Raw genomic sequence first — 17,864 nt, 5'->3', positions numbered from 1 at the left:
CATATATATGACCTGTAAAGTTGACTTCTATTCCCAATCCTATTTGAAGACATACATGATCTTTAACAGAGACCTTTATGAGGACAAATCTAACCTTTTACGGTGAACTCCGTTGGTGACCTGAGCAGAGAACTTATCAATAGAAATATCACATAACTGTATAATACTATTTATACAATGAGTTTTCTAGCTATTGAAATCACTGTCCACTGTACTTAAACCTTCAATGGTTTACTTTTTACAAATTGCGACTAGGATGGACACATTTAACACTAATCTTTGTTTGTGGACCTATATGAGGTCAAATCTTACCTTTTATAGTGAACTCTGTCGGTGACCTGAGCAGAGGACATACCAACAGAAATATCACATACAGGAAGGACAATGCATTGTACCTCACCACACATGCTGAAAATAAAGAAAATATCAAATTTTGATGTGAAGAAACAAATCATTGCAATGTATTGACCTAGCAAAACACAACTGTATTCATACAATATAGGTAGCAAAACTACAAAAATATTGTAGAAAAATATTCATGAGGTTTTCTCGCTAATTAAATCAATGTTTTACATTGTGAAAGTGAGAAGGTAAGTGTATAAAACCAGGTTTAATCCACCATTTTCTACATTTGAAAATGCCTGTACCAAGTCAGGAATATGACAGTTCTTGTCCATTCTTTTTGATGTGTTTTGTTATTTGATTTTGCCATGTGATTATGGACTTTCCGAATTGGTTTTCCTCTGAGTTCAGTATTTTTGTGATTTAACCTTTTACATCTGTTTTCCTTAAAAAAAAAATATTCAGCATAATAAATATTTATATTTCAAGGAATATCTTGCAAAAGTTGTTTCTTGATAAAAAGGTTGTTTTAATGATATCTTAGGAAAGAAGTAGTTTCTTTCGACTTTCCCAAGATATCATAGAGATATATCAGAGGAACAGTACTATTATTGTTGTTCTCCATCTTGATAATTACTGGATGGTCTGAAATGATGAGCTTTAGTTTGTCAGTTACACCAGAAAACAGGTCTTGAATTTAGATCTTGATTCTATTTTTGAAGTATGAAGGACGTTGTAGATTGATCACCCATTCTGTGACCTCAAACCATTGAACCAACATTAGGAATAGACAGCTACACTACCAGCATCAATATTGTTTCATTCTAAACACATCCATACAAAAAAACTAGTATTCTTAATTTCTGGTCACTATAATTCAGATCCCTAAAAACTAGTACATGTGTATCTGTACATGCATGCAATTTATGATACAAAATTTTCAAAAAGAAATCTATCATTATTTCTTAACCTGAGGCAATCCCCAAATCTAACCATAGCCCTACGGTACCTTAATCTAACCCTAACCAAATTGCAAAAGGGTCCAATCTGTAAATTGATGCAGTTTTACTCAGAACATTTTCTATGAGAATACTATAAGTAACGAGGCCTAATACATGTAGTTAAACCAAACAATGTCACAGTATAAATGTCCACCCTCTAAAATCATATTTACATACAATGTATATGTATTGAATAAGATTTGTTTAAATATTGGTTGCTTGGTTTCAAGATTTACAATAATGTGATTATTGTAACATCTCTATGGTAAAGTTACAACATTACAGGTCGGCTATAATACTTTACTACTGCATATTTTCCCTACACAACATATGCAGTCATGCACATCAAACAGATGCTAACTAGTACATTGACCCTATAAAGAATGCAAATTTTAGCTGGTATAGAAATAAAACGACTCCCACTCAATTCTGATGACATTATTATAACATTGATGTTTCTTACACAAGAATTTTAATTTATATTGTAAATATACACACTTGACACCATAGGTAATAAAGTAAGAAATATCTGAATTTAAATAAGTTGCATAGATTATTACATCTACATAACTGTCATTATCAAAACCTGAAAACAGCTAAATATTATTTTGTAGGCTTTCAATCATCTACTGTCGTATGTATGTTGGACTAAAACCTTTCGTCTTGTTAGGGGTTGGGACACAGGGGCAGCTCCAGCCATTTTTAAAAGGGAGGGTTCCAACCAGTTGTCCCCTGTCAAAAACATTGATTGTCATAAAAGAGGGATGTTCCAACTCCTTGGATCACTGGCCAGACAGCCACTTGGGCATCATACTTTCACAGAATAACAATATTTCAGCTTTAGTCTAAAAGTTTTTTTTCAAAATGTTTTTTTTATACTTGTTTTCAATAGAAACAAACTATTTTCACTTCCCTTCCGAAACAAATACTGATTTCAAAATTTTAGTTTGTTGCAGTAGTTTGAACAGGACAATGTTACATGTTTCATTCTTCAAATCATCCTGAAATTAGGTTTTGTAAGACCAGCATGTCATACAAATTTTTGTGTATTCACTAAAATTAAACATACAAATAAAAATACACTGCCTTTAGCAATCATACAGATTGTACTTTTATTAGGTACTATTTACACAAATGTTAATTCCAAATAAATGTAATATATTATACAAACATTGAATAAAAACAACATTTGGTATTTAACTACATTATTTTACATAAATATAAGGCTGTCTTTCATGTCTATATATATAAAAAAAAAAATCATTCATGAAGCCCCCTGGAGAAAACCTTGTTGGTGGTTAATATTAAATTACTTAATTTAAAATAAATCACATTGTAAATCAAAATACTGAAATATTTTGAATTCCTTTTGTTGACTTTGTACATGTATAAAGCATCAATCATACTAAGGAAAAAGCAATTGAGATCAACCTTATGAATCTGCTTGATAGTTGGATATAAATTAAAATCCAATATAAAGTTTTTCAATGACCTATGTTATAAACTGTTCATTCATACATAAACTCCTAGTCTGCATTATTTTCATTTGTAAAGAAGCAAATGATGGTAACATCTGGTCAAAGCCATGGTCTTAGGAGCCAATACATGCAATAGGAGGTATATTGGCATCTTAAACATAACATTAGAAATAGTATAAAAATTTTGGAATCACATACTGTTCAGTTCCATAACAAAAAAATAGGGTAACTACTCAAGATTTCCATATGAATTGAAGCAGCCGGTCAGTTAAAAATAAAGCATTCAAGTCAAGCAAGGTAAACCTAAGGATAAGAGAAATTTTATCATAAACATATGAAAATGTTTTTTTGTAATTAATACAAACTAAAAAAATGTACTTAAATTTACCATCTTCTAGAACAAACCTCCGGAATATATAACTTACGAAGTTATATGCAGTAAATGGACGTTTTTAACGACCTTGACTGGCTATACAGCCCTTGCACTGTGGGGTAAGTCATATGTTTGAATTTAAGAATCTTGTGTTACTAGTTCAGTGAATCACAACAACACCCCCTCCAATATGTGTAAGAATTTAATTATTAGAATGCTTACAATTTAGTCTTTTTTCTTCTTCCAAGGGCAAAACACTTATGGCAATTATTGTGCAATACTGCTTCCAGATTTTGGTAATAAAAATTAATTTACGCAACAATTGTTAGCAAGGTTTAATTTACAAATGTCAAATGATAGATGTGAGGACTCGATCAAGCTCTTCATTTCCATATTGACCCTATTAACTGCTTTGACAAACCAAAATGTAAGAACTGAATGCTTCAAAAATCCAAACCAAAACTTGAAAATTGGATGCCTTAAAAATAATTGCATGTATTCAATGCTTACACTATTTGAAGACTAATTGAGAAGCCCTACATCTTTACATCCCTTGCCCTTGGGACAATAAATCTATAAATATGCTGTAAAATTTAAATTCAGTCCTTGAAATTAGTACATCAACAGGACATATCCTGCAAATATATATTTTGATCTGTCCAATTTTGTAGTAAAGTTTTGTTTTAATTTGAATAATCATCAATTAGGTCAGGCCATGACATAAAACTTTGCTCAGTGCTTGGAGCACAAAAATCATGCTCGAAACATGAAATCCAGCAATTTGATTGGTTGATTTTCGAGTCTGAGTACAAAAATCATGCTTGAAAGTTTTATGACCGTGAGTCCAGGACTGTAAATGCCAAACCTAAATTTCTATGACTGTATAATGTGAATATAAATACTTATATTACTTTTTAATGTTGCTAAATACAAAAGAGTAATAAATAATTACCTGCTAACAGGATCAGAGGCACTAGAACCCTGAATAATGACCAGCATACCAAACTCTTCACTCGTGTTGTCATTTTCTATCTTTTTCACCCACTCACACCATTTTTCTAACGCTACAAAAAAATAATCAATACTAGACAATCACTGGGAACTTCAAATTAAATCCTTTTTATAAACATAAATTTTATACAGATTTCATAATTGTTGTATGTTGTATATATTACTATAGGGAAATGTATAATCTGTTTACAATGTCAACCAATTCCAATAATCATATAATCTGATTCAACAATAACAACATAGAGATGGGATACATGTATGAGTGAAGAAGATAATATGTAATATACAGAACAATTGTTTGGTATTTAAAAACCTAAATAATTTCCAAAAAGAACATGATGATGTAATACAAAAAATTGATATCACCTAAAATACATGTATGTGATGTACAAATATTGGGCAATTAGTTTTCCTCTTTTGAATTGTTTTACTTTTGTCATTTCAGGGCCTTTCATAGCCGACTATGTGGTATCACTGGTATGGGCTTTGCTCATTTTTGAAGGCCATACATGTACATACAGTGAACTGTTAATTTCTATCTCATTTGGTCTCTTGTGGAGAGTTGTCTTATTGGCAATTGTACCACATCTTCATTTTTATATGTACATTGCATATAAGAAGTAGAGCAATTATATTCTTGTAATTTTTAACAGATACAACTGTAGCTGTCTGTTAGGAATGATTTTTATTTTATTTCCCATTAAAAACTACATCAAAAACATTCATGAATATCACCTGTCAATAATTTGATACTAAAATCCAAAGATGTACGGCTTAAACTAAAATTAAATTCATAGATGCTAGTGGCAAATATTTCATGCATATTAAGAACAAGAACAAAATTAACAATTAATAAGAAAGTCCTGGCACACCATGAGCTGTGTTGTGATCTTAATGGATTAATAGTAGAAGCAGATTTTTTTAGTGGAGAACTATTTTGTTTATGCATTGACATGAAAACTAAATTCTGCTGTCAGACAACTTATATCAAATAATGGAAATAGGTATTGTTGCCTTGACCTTTAAATTACTGTCAGACCAAAAAGTTTATAGTTTTTTTTCTGTCCAAGGGTTACATGTATCATCAAGAAAACGCTGAATTTGAGTTTAAGCTTTGATAACTGTTGGACATACATGTACATGTACAGTTTTAAAGATATAACCAGGAAACTAATATTTTTATCTAATTTTTTTTTTAAAATCAATATAAGTTGTTACCTTTATATACATTTGCCAAATTACATCAAAATTAATAAAAGTTTTCTTTGTCCCAGGCAACATTATTACACATGTTGGGAACAGTTGGACAAATGGTTCAAAGAATAACAGGGGAAAAAATATTTTTCGCTACCTTGAGGGACATTTAACTTGTTAACACCAAAATCGATCAGTATTATATATAAACGGAATTGTTGAGGTTTGAACACACAGAAGCCCTGAAAGCTAACATCTTATTAGTAAATGTGAATATTAGTTATGCTCAAAAAGCTAGGTTCACACTGAGTAATTTCCAATAAATAATTACAGGATATTTATATCCTTTTTAAAATTAATTCAAAATTTGAATTGTAAGAATCATATGTACAAGGAGTTCGTAAAATGGACATGCATCAGCAAATTTTAACATAACATGTACAATTCCTTTGAGTGATTACATGCTGGATCATCAGGAAAAAGACACAAGTTAGACTATTTTGAAAAGTGAGGGAGTAGTGCTGTGTTACTAAGATGACACATTGGTTATATAACATGGTACAAATCCATCAAGAAACTGCTATATATATAGCTATAAAGGATCATTTTACAAGCATTAATACATTTATTATTGAGAGTCCTGTCTTATTTTTAGTGCAATATGCTGGTAACCATATATATATTTAATCCAAGTCTACAAATGTATTCTTTATTAACATGATTAATGTCAGAACAACTGCAGGAAACTTTCAGCTGGATGAAAGCACCTTAATTTTTTGGGTGTGATGACTGATTTTTTTTTTAATTATTTGCAAAATATATAAATTGAAACCAGTCTTCACATATCACTCACAATGTTTTTATTGTCAAACTAAGAAAATTATTCAAATTTTAATTTCATTCAATTTTGTAAGTTTCATTCCAAACATATTTTTTACTCAACATGATTTGTGACCAATAGAATAATGTATAAGTCCAATATAGAATGCTTACATCTACAAATAAAAGAACAAGAGCTTGAGGCTCTCAAGAGCCTGAATCTCTCACCTGTAATTTTTGGCTTAAATCTTTCATCAATGATTATATTTGCATTATAATATTTAATAATGAATGACTTAAAACTTAAACTCATTCAGTCCAAGTTTGGCTGAAATTGATTCAATAAAGTAATTATATAAGCAAGCTAAATATACAAATTGAGAAAAAAATATCTTAGAGGGTGATAACTCCTTAAGGAGTCAATTGACAATTCTGGTGGTATGAACTTATTTGCAGAACTTACTCTCTTGAATATTTTTGCTGTTTACAAATGGAAGTTTAATATAGGTGTTCTTTTAACTATAAAACTGATAATATTTCAGCATCATATTCATGATCTTTAATAGTATTGCATAGGCAGATCCAGGGGGGGGGGGGGGGGGGGCGCCTAGCTCCCCTCCCCCTTTTTTGTGGGAAAATTTTGGTTGATTATATAGGGAATCACTGAAGCATGACTGGAGCGGGCCCCCTCTTAAGTCAGTCAGCCCCCCCCCCCCCCTTTTATAAAAAATTCTGGATCCGCCAGGCCACACTTAACCAAACCCTACCAGGTAGGTAGGCAGTTTCTTTTTTTTTCAAAAAAGAAATTGAAGTATCAGATGTTTAATATTAGTCTTCATGCCTATTTGATTAAAAAAATCTTCTTCAAATCAGGAAAATAAAAGAATTTGAGTAGGCAGCTTTTTCTGTGTAGGTAGCGTTTGGGCGAACAAACCTATTTTTTATTATGGCCCCACTGTATTGTTTATTTCAATAAATTGCATATGTGATCATTCATAATATAGAAGAACATTATTTCCCTTTCCAATGTACCAGCTTATTAAACAAATTCCACATTACTATACTAACCAAGTAATAACTAAAGACTATTATATCTATATTAATAGCACCAGGCAAACTATAAAAAGAAATTAAGATAAAGGAAGTTTAGAACAGGTACTGTTTATTTTTATCTAGTAGGTTTTTAAGGGCCCTACATTATCTGTGACAGTGGGCTATTAATCGTTGTCATTTGGTTTAAAGTCGGCTTAGTGAACATTGGGTTCTAAGTTATGTTCCCAATGGCACATTAGAAAATATGTTATTTTTAAACTGATAAACATGTTTTTATTATTACAGCAGTGAATTTAAGCATTTATTTCCTGGGAACTGTTCAGAACTATAATTATAAATAAAAATTGTACGTAATTGTCGAAAATATCACTGTATATTTAAGATATTATAGAAAATATTTTTCTATCTATAAACTGTGTCTGTGATTCATATGAAAATGAATCTGTGCACTGTTGACATAGAATTAAAAATATAGTATACGTTGACAGTATTATTCGTCGAACACAAAGATTTAATATGAAAGTAAGCATTTAGAATTTACCTTTTTCACCTGGTTTGCAATCTTTTTGTCATGAATAAGAAGCGTCTGTTTTAACGCCACAATGCTCACAGCATCTACAGCATGACAGATGCTCACGTGAGCGCCCTCTGTTATTATCAAGACACTTATTCCACCGGAAGCGAATGAATGTTTACATTTCCGGATATTCCAAACTGCAAATCCTGTTGAACATTAAACTTTAGGTTCAAATTTCCACATTTAAAGGTAATGACACCTCAAATAAATCCACCTGTTAAGAAGAATCAAGTCCAACCATTTCTGGTCACACTAGCACAAATGCTGAAACCAATTACTTATTTCATAAAAACTCTCATATTATTCATTTATTGCAAGATCAACCATGGCATTTGTTGTAAGCAATAAATAGAATAAGAGCATGCATGCTTATTCAGTTACAGTAGTAATTCTCTAAACAAATTATACAACAGCAAAAAATGTTTCTAAAGAAGTGAATGGCTTGATATTTTTTCATAGTTACATGATTTTCCTATTTGATGACTTGTTCTAAATATTGATTTTCTTATTCTTGTTTAAAAAAATATAAACCCTATCTTATTTTATAGTCGCTTGGATTTCAGTGATATATATATGAAAAAATACTGTTATATAGTTAAATATATCACTAAAATTCAAGTGACTGTGCTTAATCTAAATTATTATTGATTTGAAAAATCCAAGAATGGTACCAACAACCAAAAAGATGAATATATCAAAATTACATCATGGGTGTCTTCTGTTATCATATAAACAAATACCACTTCTTATTGTCTGTATGGCTCATTGCATGTCATGCTGTCTTAAACCAAAAGCAACAAGTCCATTGCCTAACAAGATTAGTGCAGAAACATTGTAAAAACCTGATATTTAAGTTAGTCACCATTCTACAGAGTGTGTCATAGTTATTTATTTCTCACATAGTGAATTTACTCAAAATATTCTGCTGTATACAGCCCTGTAATTGTAAGGAGATGATCATGAAATAAATAAATTAATCAAATGTAAATGTTAAACATGTTAAATGAGTTTACTCTTTTATTTTGTAGATTTGATAATGCCTCGTCAACTGAGTACCTCACTCAGTGATCTCATCCTAGCTATTTCAGCATTTTATGTTGCAAACCAGTTATATAACCACCATCTTAAGCCATCTATTGGACTAATTATCCAAGGAATAGCAGCCTCTGTTGGCATCATTAGATTCAGTATGGAAAACCCAGAAGGATCTCTTATTTTCAAGGGCCACAAATTCTTCTCATGGTTAGCAGCTACATTTGGCGTTCCGACAATAGCTTTAGGATTTTGTGGCATTTACGGTTCAGCTGTCTTAGCAAACAAGATAATAATATTTGTTGGCATTGTTGCAGTATCATCCTTATTCTTACCAACAAATATGAGACAGCTGACAACTCAAGCTGTCAGTGGATTTGCAATGTTAACAATCCTCCTGCTGTGTTTTATGAACAGAAATTGGTATGGTCTTAGTGCTGCAGTATTGTATGTTGTTTCTGGGTTAATTGGAGGGTCAGATGGACAGATAGGACCATTTTACAAAGTTGACATTCTTCATTACGGTCTTGTTATTGGAAATATTATGTTTTGGTATTCATTTCCAACGGTGGATCCACCACCTAATAGCAATACAAAACATTATTTGCAAAATTTTTGAAGTAAATAATTTTATTGTACAGCCTTATTTCCAATTGTTTTTGATTATTTTACCATTATTTTTGTAACTCAAGCTTTTATATACTAATTGAGAATGGTATGCATTGTATTAATACCTAATCCAATGAAAAGAATACTGGGTAATATTTTTTTATCAGATATATAACATGGATATTGATGCTGAGTTCACTTTTAAGATTTAGATTTGATTTTATATAAACTAATTTTTCTAAATTTTGGCAATTCAAGAAGTGATCTTTATTATATAATTCATACTTTTTCAATAAGATTTGCATGTGATTGAAAAATTACTAAATTAGAATGTGTTTTATTCAGTATTTTTGTAAAAAAGTGTGACATAATGATCCTTCATTCAGTCATTGGCTGCTTTTAAATCAACACATTTAGGACATTTAGGTTCAATCTGTAGTTAATGTTTTTGAAGACAACAACAATTTTGTCAAAACCAAGGATTGTATAGTTATACAAATCCTTGTCAAAACTAAAAGAAGTTACAAAATGTTGACAGATTTATTTTTTATCACAAGATCATATTTTACTGATGAAAGAACTTAATAGTTTGCAGTCATGATCAACATTTTAAAGATGTACATGTAAGTGTGGAGTATTTTAGACATTAATTACTTTGTAAACCATGATAGAATTTAAAGGAAATTTGGTAAAAGCTTTTTCATCACTTACACAAATCATGTCTGAATCTAAATTTTGTGATTTTTGATATTTTAGTATTTTTATACTGATCATGATGGACTTCATAAATTGCAGTTACTGTTTGGATGAAGTATTTGTTTACATCAAGAACAATGTTATGAAACTTGGTCAGAAGTTTCTTCAAGATCTAGTATCCTATTTTATTTTCTCCCATATTTTACAGATGAATTTAGTGTTTTGCATGCAACATTACACCTTTATACTGACAGCATGGATTACAGGGAAGACACATGGTTCTGTTGAACTTGAGCCCTTTATGAATTGACTTGTTTTAGAACCGATATTTGCAAGTTCAAAATAGAGGTATCTAAAGTTCTCAGCCTTAGATTTTACAACATTAAACTAAAGCAGTTTCTATTTTTACAAATAATTAGAAAAACTTTATAAAGAAAAGAAAATTCTCAGCTTCTAAAGTTTTGTTCTTGTAAAGTTAAAACTTGTCTTTGACAATCAGGTTGATGATGTGAAACTTTATAAATTACTTGTATGTATTTAAGTAAAGTTTCAGTCCAAATAAGACGTATATATGAGATTTATTCTAGTCATACAATTTGCAATAACATTTTCAACTCATTGGAATCATAAAAAAATCATGTTTGTCATATGTCAAATATAAAAACATCTTTTTATTTTGCTCAACTTTAAAAAGTTATCATGTGAGTTAACTCTTGTCTGTGTTATCATAATTTTTCAAAAGTGCTAATTTAAACCTAGTTCTCATTTGAAGTATCCAAAGACTTTGTTAGTTGTATCAGTCAGTTTCCAAGATACTATAAAGTATAAACAAAAGGTCATGGATGTTTGGTATATATGGTAAACATGTAATTGTAAATAGTAAATGACTGTCTTGTAGGTTTCATATAACCATGATTGCATACTTCATTGGTCAATGTTATATTTTTGGGGTGTGGTAAATTTCTCATATGCTACAAGCATAAGATTATCTGACTTTCGTCTTCCATCTTTATTTGGCAATGTTTGCAAAAAATTGAAAAGTTACAAATATATCAGAAAAATCACTATTATAAACTTTTTTCTGCATGGTAAAATTTCACTGCAATAATACCTTGAACAATTGTTCACAAACAGTGTGCTCAGAAAACATTCCAAAATTATGAATCTGCTGACCATCAAAATGCATGGCGAATAACTTTTACTTACAGGTTCTACCTAGCTAAATGCACTGACAGTGAATGCTTTGACTGTTATTACTCTGTTTTGGGTCTTCAATACTTGGGCCGCACAATTTTGGCTTTGTGCATATTCCTGATGAAATTAATCCAAAAAAGCACTTTGGACACATACAATTTTATAAAGTGTCATTTTCATATTCATGTTTAATCATTGATTGTGCCTCATATCATTCTTTTTTGTAATTTGTAAAATGGCATTTGTGGCACTCATCATTTTGATATATATATAAAATGTTGATATTTTGTTATGTTTGAATGTAGTGAACAAATTGAAGGGGGTATGGTTGTGTCAGGTCTACAGAATATATAATGTTTTCATTCAACTTTCAGATCTCAGAGTCTGTCCTTGAAACAACTAAATCCAATTATTGTGGCAAATAAATATAGTGATATATATTGTGTGCTTCTTTTTTATTTCAATCATTAGTTGAACATGTAACTTTGTAGATTTGGCATAGGTTTATATCAGCAATATTTGGAACAAGTTCAAAAATCAGTGATGATCAATTATTTTTAAAGAGTTATGTCCCTTGCCAAACTAAATACATGCATAAAAGGAAAATTGCATTGTTAAAGCTCTCATGTTTACAAATCTTGCCAGATTTATATGAAACTAATATTGTAGCTTTATATCAGCTATTTCTCGAATCAGTGCAGATCAATTATTTGAAAAAGAGTTGTGCCCTTTAAACATCAATTATATGAATGATTGCATCAATTCTTGCTGGTTTTTATGAAACTTATATCATAGGTTCATATCAGAAATTTTCTTGGACCAATTTAGATATCAGTTGATAAATTGTTTTTAACATTTATTTGCCCTTGATCCTTGGATAGATAAAATATGTGCAAGGTGACAGGCATTGGAACTCTGTTCTTTTTTTTTTTTTTTTTTAATTTACAACCCTTTTATGAGAAAATTGATTGTACATATTTATAGTATGAAACTATTTATATCTTTATTAGCATATGTAGTTCAGCATTGAATTCTAATACCTGCTACTATAGAAGTTTAATGACCTCTTCAAGCCATCACTACATCAGTCATTCCAATGCAATAGTTTGTGTTACTGTAAATTCAGAAATTATTGCGCATATTTAATTTCGCAATTTTGTCATTTAAGACTTTAATATCATTTCAATTTTTACGATTTTGAGAAAATCCTGTTTAATTTAAATAAATTATTCCAAAATGTGAGTTTAAATAATTGTGTTTACAATTCCTGTCACATTTTTCGCAATAATAAAAACCTTGCAATAATTTCTTCCTGAATATTATTCAAATTTTGCTCAGTGATTGCAAAGATATTGAAGATGATTGATTGATTGATTGTTGGTTGCTTTATGCCGCATTATATTGAAGATGTGATTATGCTATTGTGGTAAAACAAATTTCTTCAGGTTTTCACCTTGATGCGCGACATATCAGAACAGGAGCAATTAAAGGATTTAATTTTAATTAGATTGGTTTTCAATGTGTGGAACTTACACTTTTTTGTCATTGAATTCTATGGATTGCTCCCAGCTTTTGTGTAATACCACACTCCAACAGATTACAATGATCTTTGTTTAAACTTTCCACAGTTTATTTCCAACAATATATTTCAAATCTTTGAACAAAAAACAAAATTGAGATTTCTTTTTTTTTTTTAATCAAAAACAGTTTAAGTCTTGCTATTTGAAGGCAAAGTTTTGCAATTTTTTGTGTTACATGCAGTGTAAATATACCATTGGCAATGTATCAACTGATAAAAGATCAACAAAGTAGCTTGTTTTCCTAAGTCTCTTATTGTTGAGCCTGCAACTTTTGTGGTAGAAAGCTGGAGATAGGTATAGTGATCCAGCGGTGACATTGGCTAAATTCTTGAAAGCTTTATATTTTAGATGGTGGAAGACCTGTATGCTTCATACTTTGTATATAGATACCTCATGTTACAAACTTTCTGTCATTCACATGTCCAATGTCCTTGACCTCATTTTCATAGTTGAGTGACTACTTGAAAAAAAAAGATTTTTTGTAATGTTAAATTCTCTCTTATTATAAGTAATAGGATAACTATATTTGGTATGTGCGTATGTTTTGTTTTCTTGGTTAATGATGAGTTTATGTGAGTTGTAACAAAGCTTTATATTTAGGACTATCAACATAATATCAATGATTAGTAAAGAAGGCGAGACATTTCAGCGTGTGCAGTATTGTTTATCAAGTTTCTATTATCTGTAATTCCATGAGAGTTGACCTCAATAGAACATGTGATATATTAAAAACTAAATATTAAGCAACATGAACCCCACCAAAATCTTTGGGTGGATTCACAGGGTATGAAGTTCTATTCCATGACTATTGCTCTTCATTGTCTAGATAGGTTAGGATACTACTGTAAATTCAGAAATTATTGGAATGTTTTAATTATTGCGAAAAATGCATTAGGGTTATAATCGCAATAATTTAAACTTGCAATTTGATTTTTTTTATATGAATTAAACAAGATTTTTCTCAAAATCACAAGAGTTAAAAATCGTATTTTAGTCTAAAATGACAAAATCCCAATAATAAATACACACAGTATAAATTTCTGAATCTATTTTTTTTCTTTCTTCAAGGACACATTTGTTATATGTATATCTGAGACAGCCACTGACATTGTCCATGATTTGGGACTGATACAAAGTCAAGTTGCAGTGTTAATTAAAGTGTCAACGGTTGACAACCCCCTTCACCTTTTTATTTCATCAGAGAAAATACAAAAAAACAAAAATAACAGTAATACCTTAAAATATAATATACAATAAAGATAGAGTTCATAAACAGCACTTATCTCTGTCAGACAACAAAATCACAACAGAAGCATTCTTAATAATTTATACCATATCAAGAAAAGCACACATTTACTGAAAGCTAGCTCAAAGTATTTATTCTGGATATATGCATCTAAACGATTTAAGGGATGATATTTATATGTGATGTAACCCCCACCACTTTTGTACTAAAAAGTTTTTTAGCTCTTGTATTTAAAAGTAATTTAGCTCTTGTACTTCAAGACTGGTAGTAGAATTAGTGTAGGTATAATACATTACAACTAAGTAAAAAATAAAGTTGAGGAATATGATCATATGAATTTGTTTACAGAATATCATTGCAGAAAAGACAATTTCAGGAAACATTTTGGTCTTTTCCAAAGTTAGAATATTAAGTGAATTGTATGGCAAGCTGTTTTGCTATTTATTCTTACTTCAAAATATCTCTTAAACTTTATAAGATATCTTATATAGTTTATAAGATATCTCATATAATTTATCAGATATCTTATATAATTGTCTTTAAAGATATCTTTTATAACATTAAAGATAGCTCATATAACATTAAAGATATCTTATAAAAATGAAATCATATAAGATATCTTATATATTATATAAGATATCTTATATTTTATATAAGATATCTAGATATCTTATATATTATAGGAGATATCTTGAAATTCAAATATTTAGTAAAACAACTTGCCATAGAACTGACCTGGACAATAAAAAATGTAATTATTTTTTTCTGACAGAAACAATGTTTAATTGAAGGTTCTGTACCATACATTTATGATTTAAGATGTAAAAAAAATGAATTATCTGCCCTAAATGAATGATAAACTTTAGTGGGACGACAGCAAAAAGGATTAAAGAGGGTGTGGATGAGGCCAACATTATAGAGAATAATGGGCAAAAAAATATATAGAATATAGGAAAATGGACCACAAAAATAAAGAATAATGAATAACGAGGTGCTATAAATTTACAAAAAAATAGAAAAAAATGGCTTAAAGATTGTAGAATACAGAAATGAAGAAGTCCCATCTAGTGCTTCATTAACTAGCTGTTTGAATATCTATACATTGAATGATTATTCGGTTTTGATATGATGAGCCCATAATTAAATTCTTTTACAAAACAATGCCAATATCCAATAAATGAATGAAAATAGAAAGCTATTTTTATTTATAATTTAAGATGCTAAAGGTAATTATGATCAAATCAATGATATCAATATATAGAAATTAAGACGTGGTGTAATTGCAAATGAGACAAGTATCCCTCAGAGACCAAATGGCATAGACATTTACCACTATAGGTTACATTAAAGCCTTCAACAAGGAGCAAAACCCATACAGAATAGTCTGCTATAAAAGGTCCTGAAATGACAAATGTATTTAAATTAGAAAACAATGAACAAAATGCTAATATGATATACAGCAATAAATGACAATATGTATTGATTTTCTTAACCACAAGGATATAGATATATCCTTAATTATAAATAAATAACTATACGTCAAAACATGTCCTAAATAATAAGTAACAACAGAAGATAATCCTTCAATTAATGAGCTAAAGAAAAACTTATATCATTAAAAAATCTTCTGATTTTTATGCTGTAGTTAAGAAAAATTATTGACTCTTACTGCAAAAACTGAACAGGTTCCTTTGTATGTGTACATATATCTAACATTGTTGGGTTGATGTTTAGACGAGTTGTATATACATTATGTACACAGCCATGTATCACCATCATTGATGGCGATCCGATGGATACATCTGTTGTAGGGTTGTCACTGACTCAGACGTACTTATGGATATAATTATTTTCTGTGACTGTATCTTACATTAATTTGTAGGATCCTTTACTATAGATAATTTAGCTGATCTGTAAACAATAACATCTTCATGCCTTATATATCATGTACTGTAGTACGCCGCTAGATTAAAACTGACGTGGAAAGGTAACATATGCCCACCGAAAGCTCTTTTTTTGAGAGCCCAGGTGGTCGTGTGGTCTAGCGGGACGGCTGCAGTGCAGGCGATTTGGTGTCACGATATCACAGTAGCATGGGTTCGAATCCCGGCGAGGGAAGAACCAAAAATTTGCGAAAGCAAATTTACAGATCTAACATTGTTGGGTTGATGTTTAGACGAGTTGTATATACATTATGTACACAGCCATGTATCACCATCATTGATGGCGATCCGATGGATACATCTGTTGTAGGGTTGTCACTGACTCAGACGTACTTATGAATATAATTATTTTCTGTGACTGTATCTTACATTAATTTGTAGGATCCTTTACTATAGATAATTTAGCTGATCTGTAAACAATAACATCTTCATGCCTTATATATCATGTACTGTAGTACGCCGCTAGATTAAAACTGACGTGGAAAGGTAACATATGCCCACCGAAAGCTCTTTTTTTGAGAGCCCAGGTGGTCGTGTGGTCTAGCGGGACGGCTGCAGTGCAGGCGATTTGGTGTCACGATATCACAGTAGCATGGGTTCGAATCCCGGCGAGGGAAGAACCAAAAATTTGCGAAAGCAAATTTACAGATCTAACATTGTTGGGTTGATGTTTAGACGAGTTGTATATACATTATGTACACAGCCATGTATCACCATCATTGATGGCGATCCGATGGACACATCTGTTGTAGGGTTGTCACTGACTCAGACGTACCATTGTATATTGTATATATAACAAAGATTTAAGTTGATTCTGGACAAAGAAAGATAACTCCAATTAAAAAAAAATCTTGCTATTGCACAATATTGTGCAATTAGATATTTCTTGCTTACTATTCTGGACAAAGAAAGATAACTCTAATAAAAAAAAATGCTATTTCACAATATTGTGCAATTAGATATTTCTTGCCATTGCGCAATACTGTGCAATTGAAAAGACTTGCTATTGCACAATACTTAATATAATAATTTTAGATCCTGATTTGGACCAACTTGAAAACTGGGCCCATAATCAAAAATCTAAGTACATGTTTGGATTCAGCATATCAAAGAACCCCAAGATTTCAATTTTTTTTTGTTAAAATCAAACTAAGTTTAATTTTGGACCCTTTGGACTTTAATGTAGACCAATTTGAAAACAGGACCAAAAATGAAGAATCTACATACACAGTTAGATTTGGCATATCAAAGAACCCCATTTATTCAATTTTTGATGAAATCAAACAAAGTTTAATTTTGGACCCTTTGGGACCCTTATTCCTAAACTGTAGGGACCAAAAGTCCAAAAATCAATACCAACCTTCCTTTTATGGTCATAAACCTTGTGTTTAAATTTCATAGATTTCTATTTACTTATACTAACGTTATGGTGCGAAAAACCAAGAAAAATGCTTATTTAAGTCCCTTTTTGGCCCCTAATTCCTAAACTGTTGGGACCTAAACTCCCAAAATCAATACCAACCTTCCTTTTGTGGTCATAAACCTTGTGTTAAAATTTCATAGATTTCTATTCACTTTTACTAAAGTTAGAGTGCGAAAACTAAAAGTATTCGGACGCCGACGACGACGCAGACGACGACGCCAACGTGATAGCAATATACGACGAAAAAAATTTCAAATTTTGCGGTCGTATAAAAATTATAAATCATATGTTTA

At 30.6% G+C, this 17,864-nt stretch overlaps 2 protein-coding genes across 8 annotated transcripts in view; one reads left to right on the top strand and one right to left on the bottom strand.

The window, feature by feature from the left end:
* Positions 1–8,004, bottom strand: part of LOC134721270 (piezo-type mechanosensitive ion channel component 2-like) — a 94,959-nt gene extending 86,955 nt beyond the window's left edge. For 6 of the 7 annotated variants that reach the window (XM_063584133.1, XM_063584129.1, XM_063584131.1 and 3 more), the window contains exons 1-3: positions 7,813–8,004; positions 4,147–4,258; positions 313–408 (exon numbers count right to left, since the gene is read on the bottom strand). In XM_063584133.1, the coding sequence (XP_063440203.1) occupies positions 313–408; positions 4,147–4,219 (169 nt within the window). In that variant the 5' untranslated portion in view covers positions 4,220–4,258; positions 7,813–8,004. The remainder of the gene's footprint in view (positions 1–312; positions 409–4,146; positions 4,259–7,812) is intronic. The other variant, XM_063584136.1, reaches the window with a different exon arrangement.
* On the top strand, positions 7,937–10,829 carry LOC134721282 (uncharacterized). Its single transcript, XM_063584165.1, has 2 exons — positions 7,937–8,037; positions 8,877–10,829. Exon 2 carries the CDS (start codon positions 8,885–8,887, stop codon positions 9,497–9,499), a length of 615 nt encoding a protein of 204 aa, XP_063440235.1. The 5' UTR covers positions 7,937–8,037; positions 8,877–8,884; the 3' UTR covers positions 9,500–10,829.
* Positions 10,830–17,864: the final 7,035 nt, after the last annotated feature.

Source organism: Mytilus trossulus, chromosome 6, assembly GCF_036588685.1.
Source record: "Mytilus trossulus isolate FHL-02 chromosome 6, PNRI_Mtr1.1.1.hap1, whole genome shotgun sequence".
In the NCBI taxonomy this organism is placed as follows: domain Eukaryota; kingdom Metazoa; phylum Mollusca; class Bivalvia; order Mytilida; family Mytilidae; genus Mytilus; species Mytilus trossulus.
Note: the sequence above shows the minus strand (reverse complement) of the source record. Positions and strands in the feature narration are given on the sequence as shown.

What these genes read in the sequence shown, in the direction of transcription:
- LOC134721282 (XM_063584165.1), top strand. Translation starts at nt 8,885, where the DNA reads ATGCCTCGTCAACTGAGTACCTCACTCAGTGATCTCATCCTAGCTATT.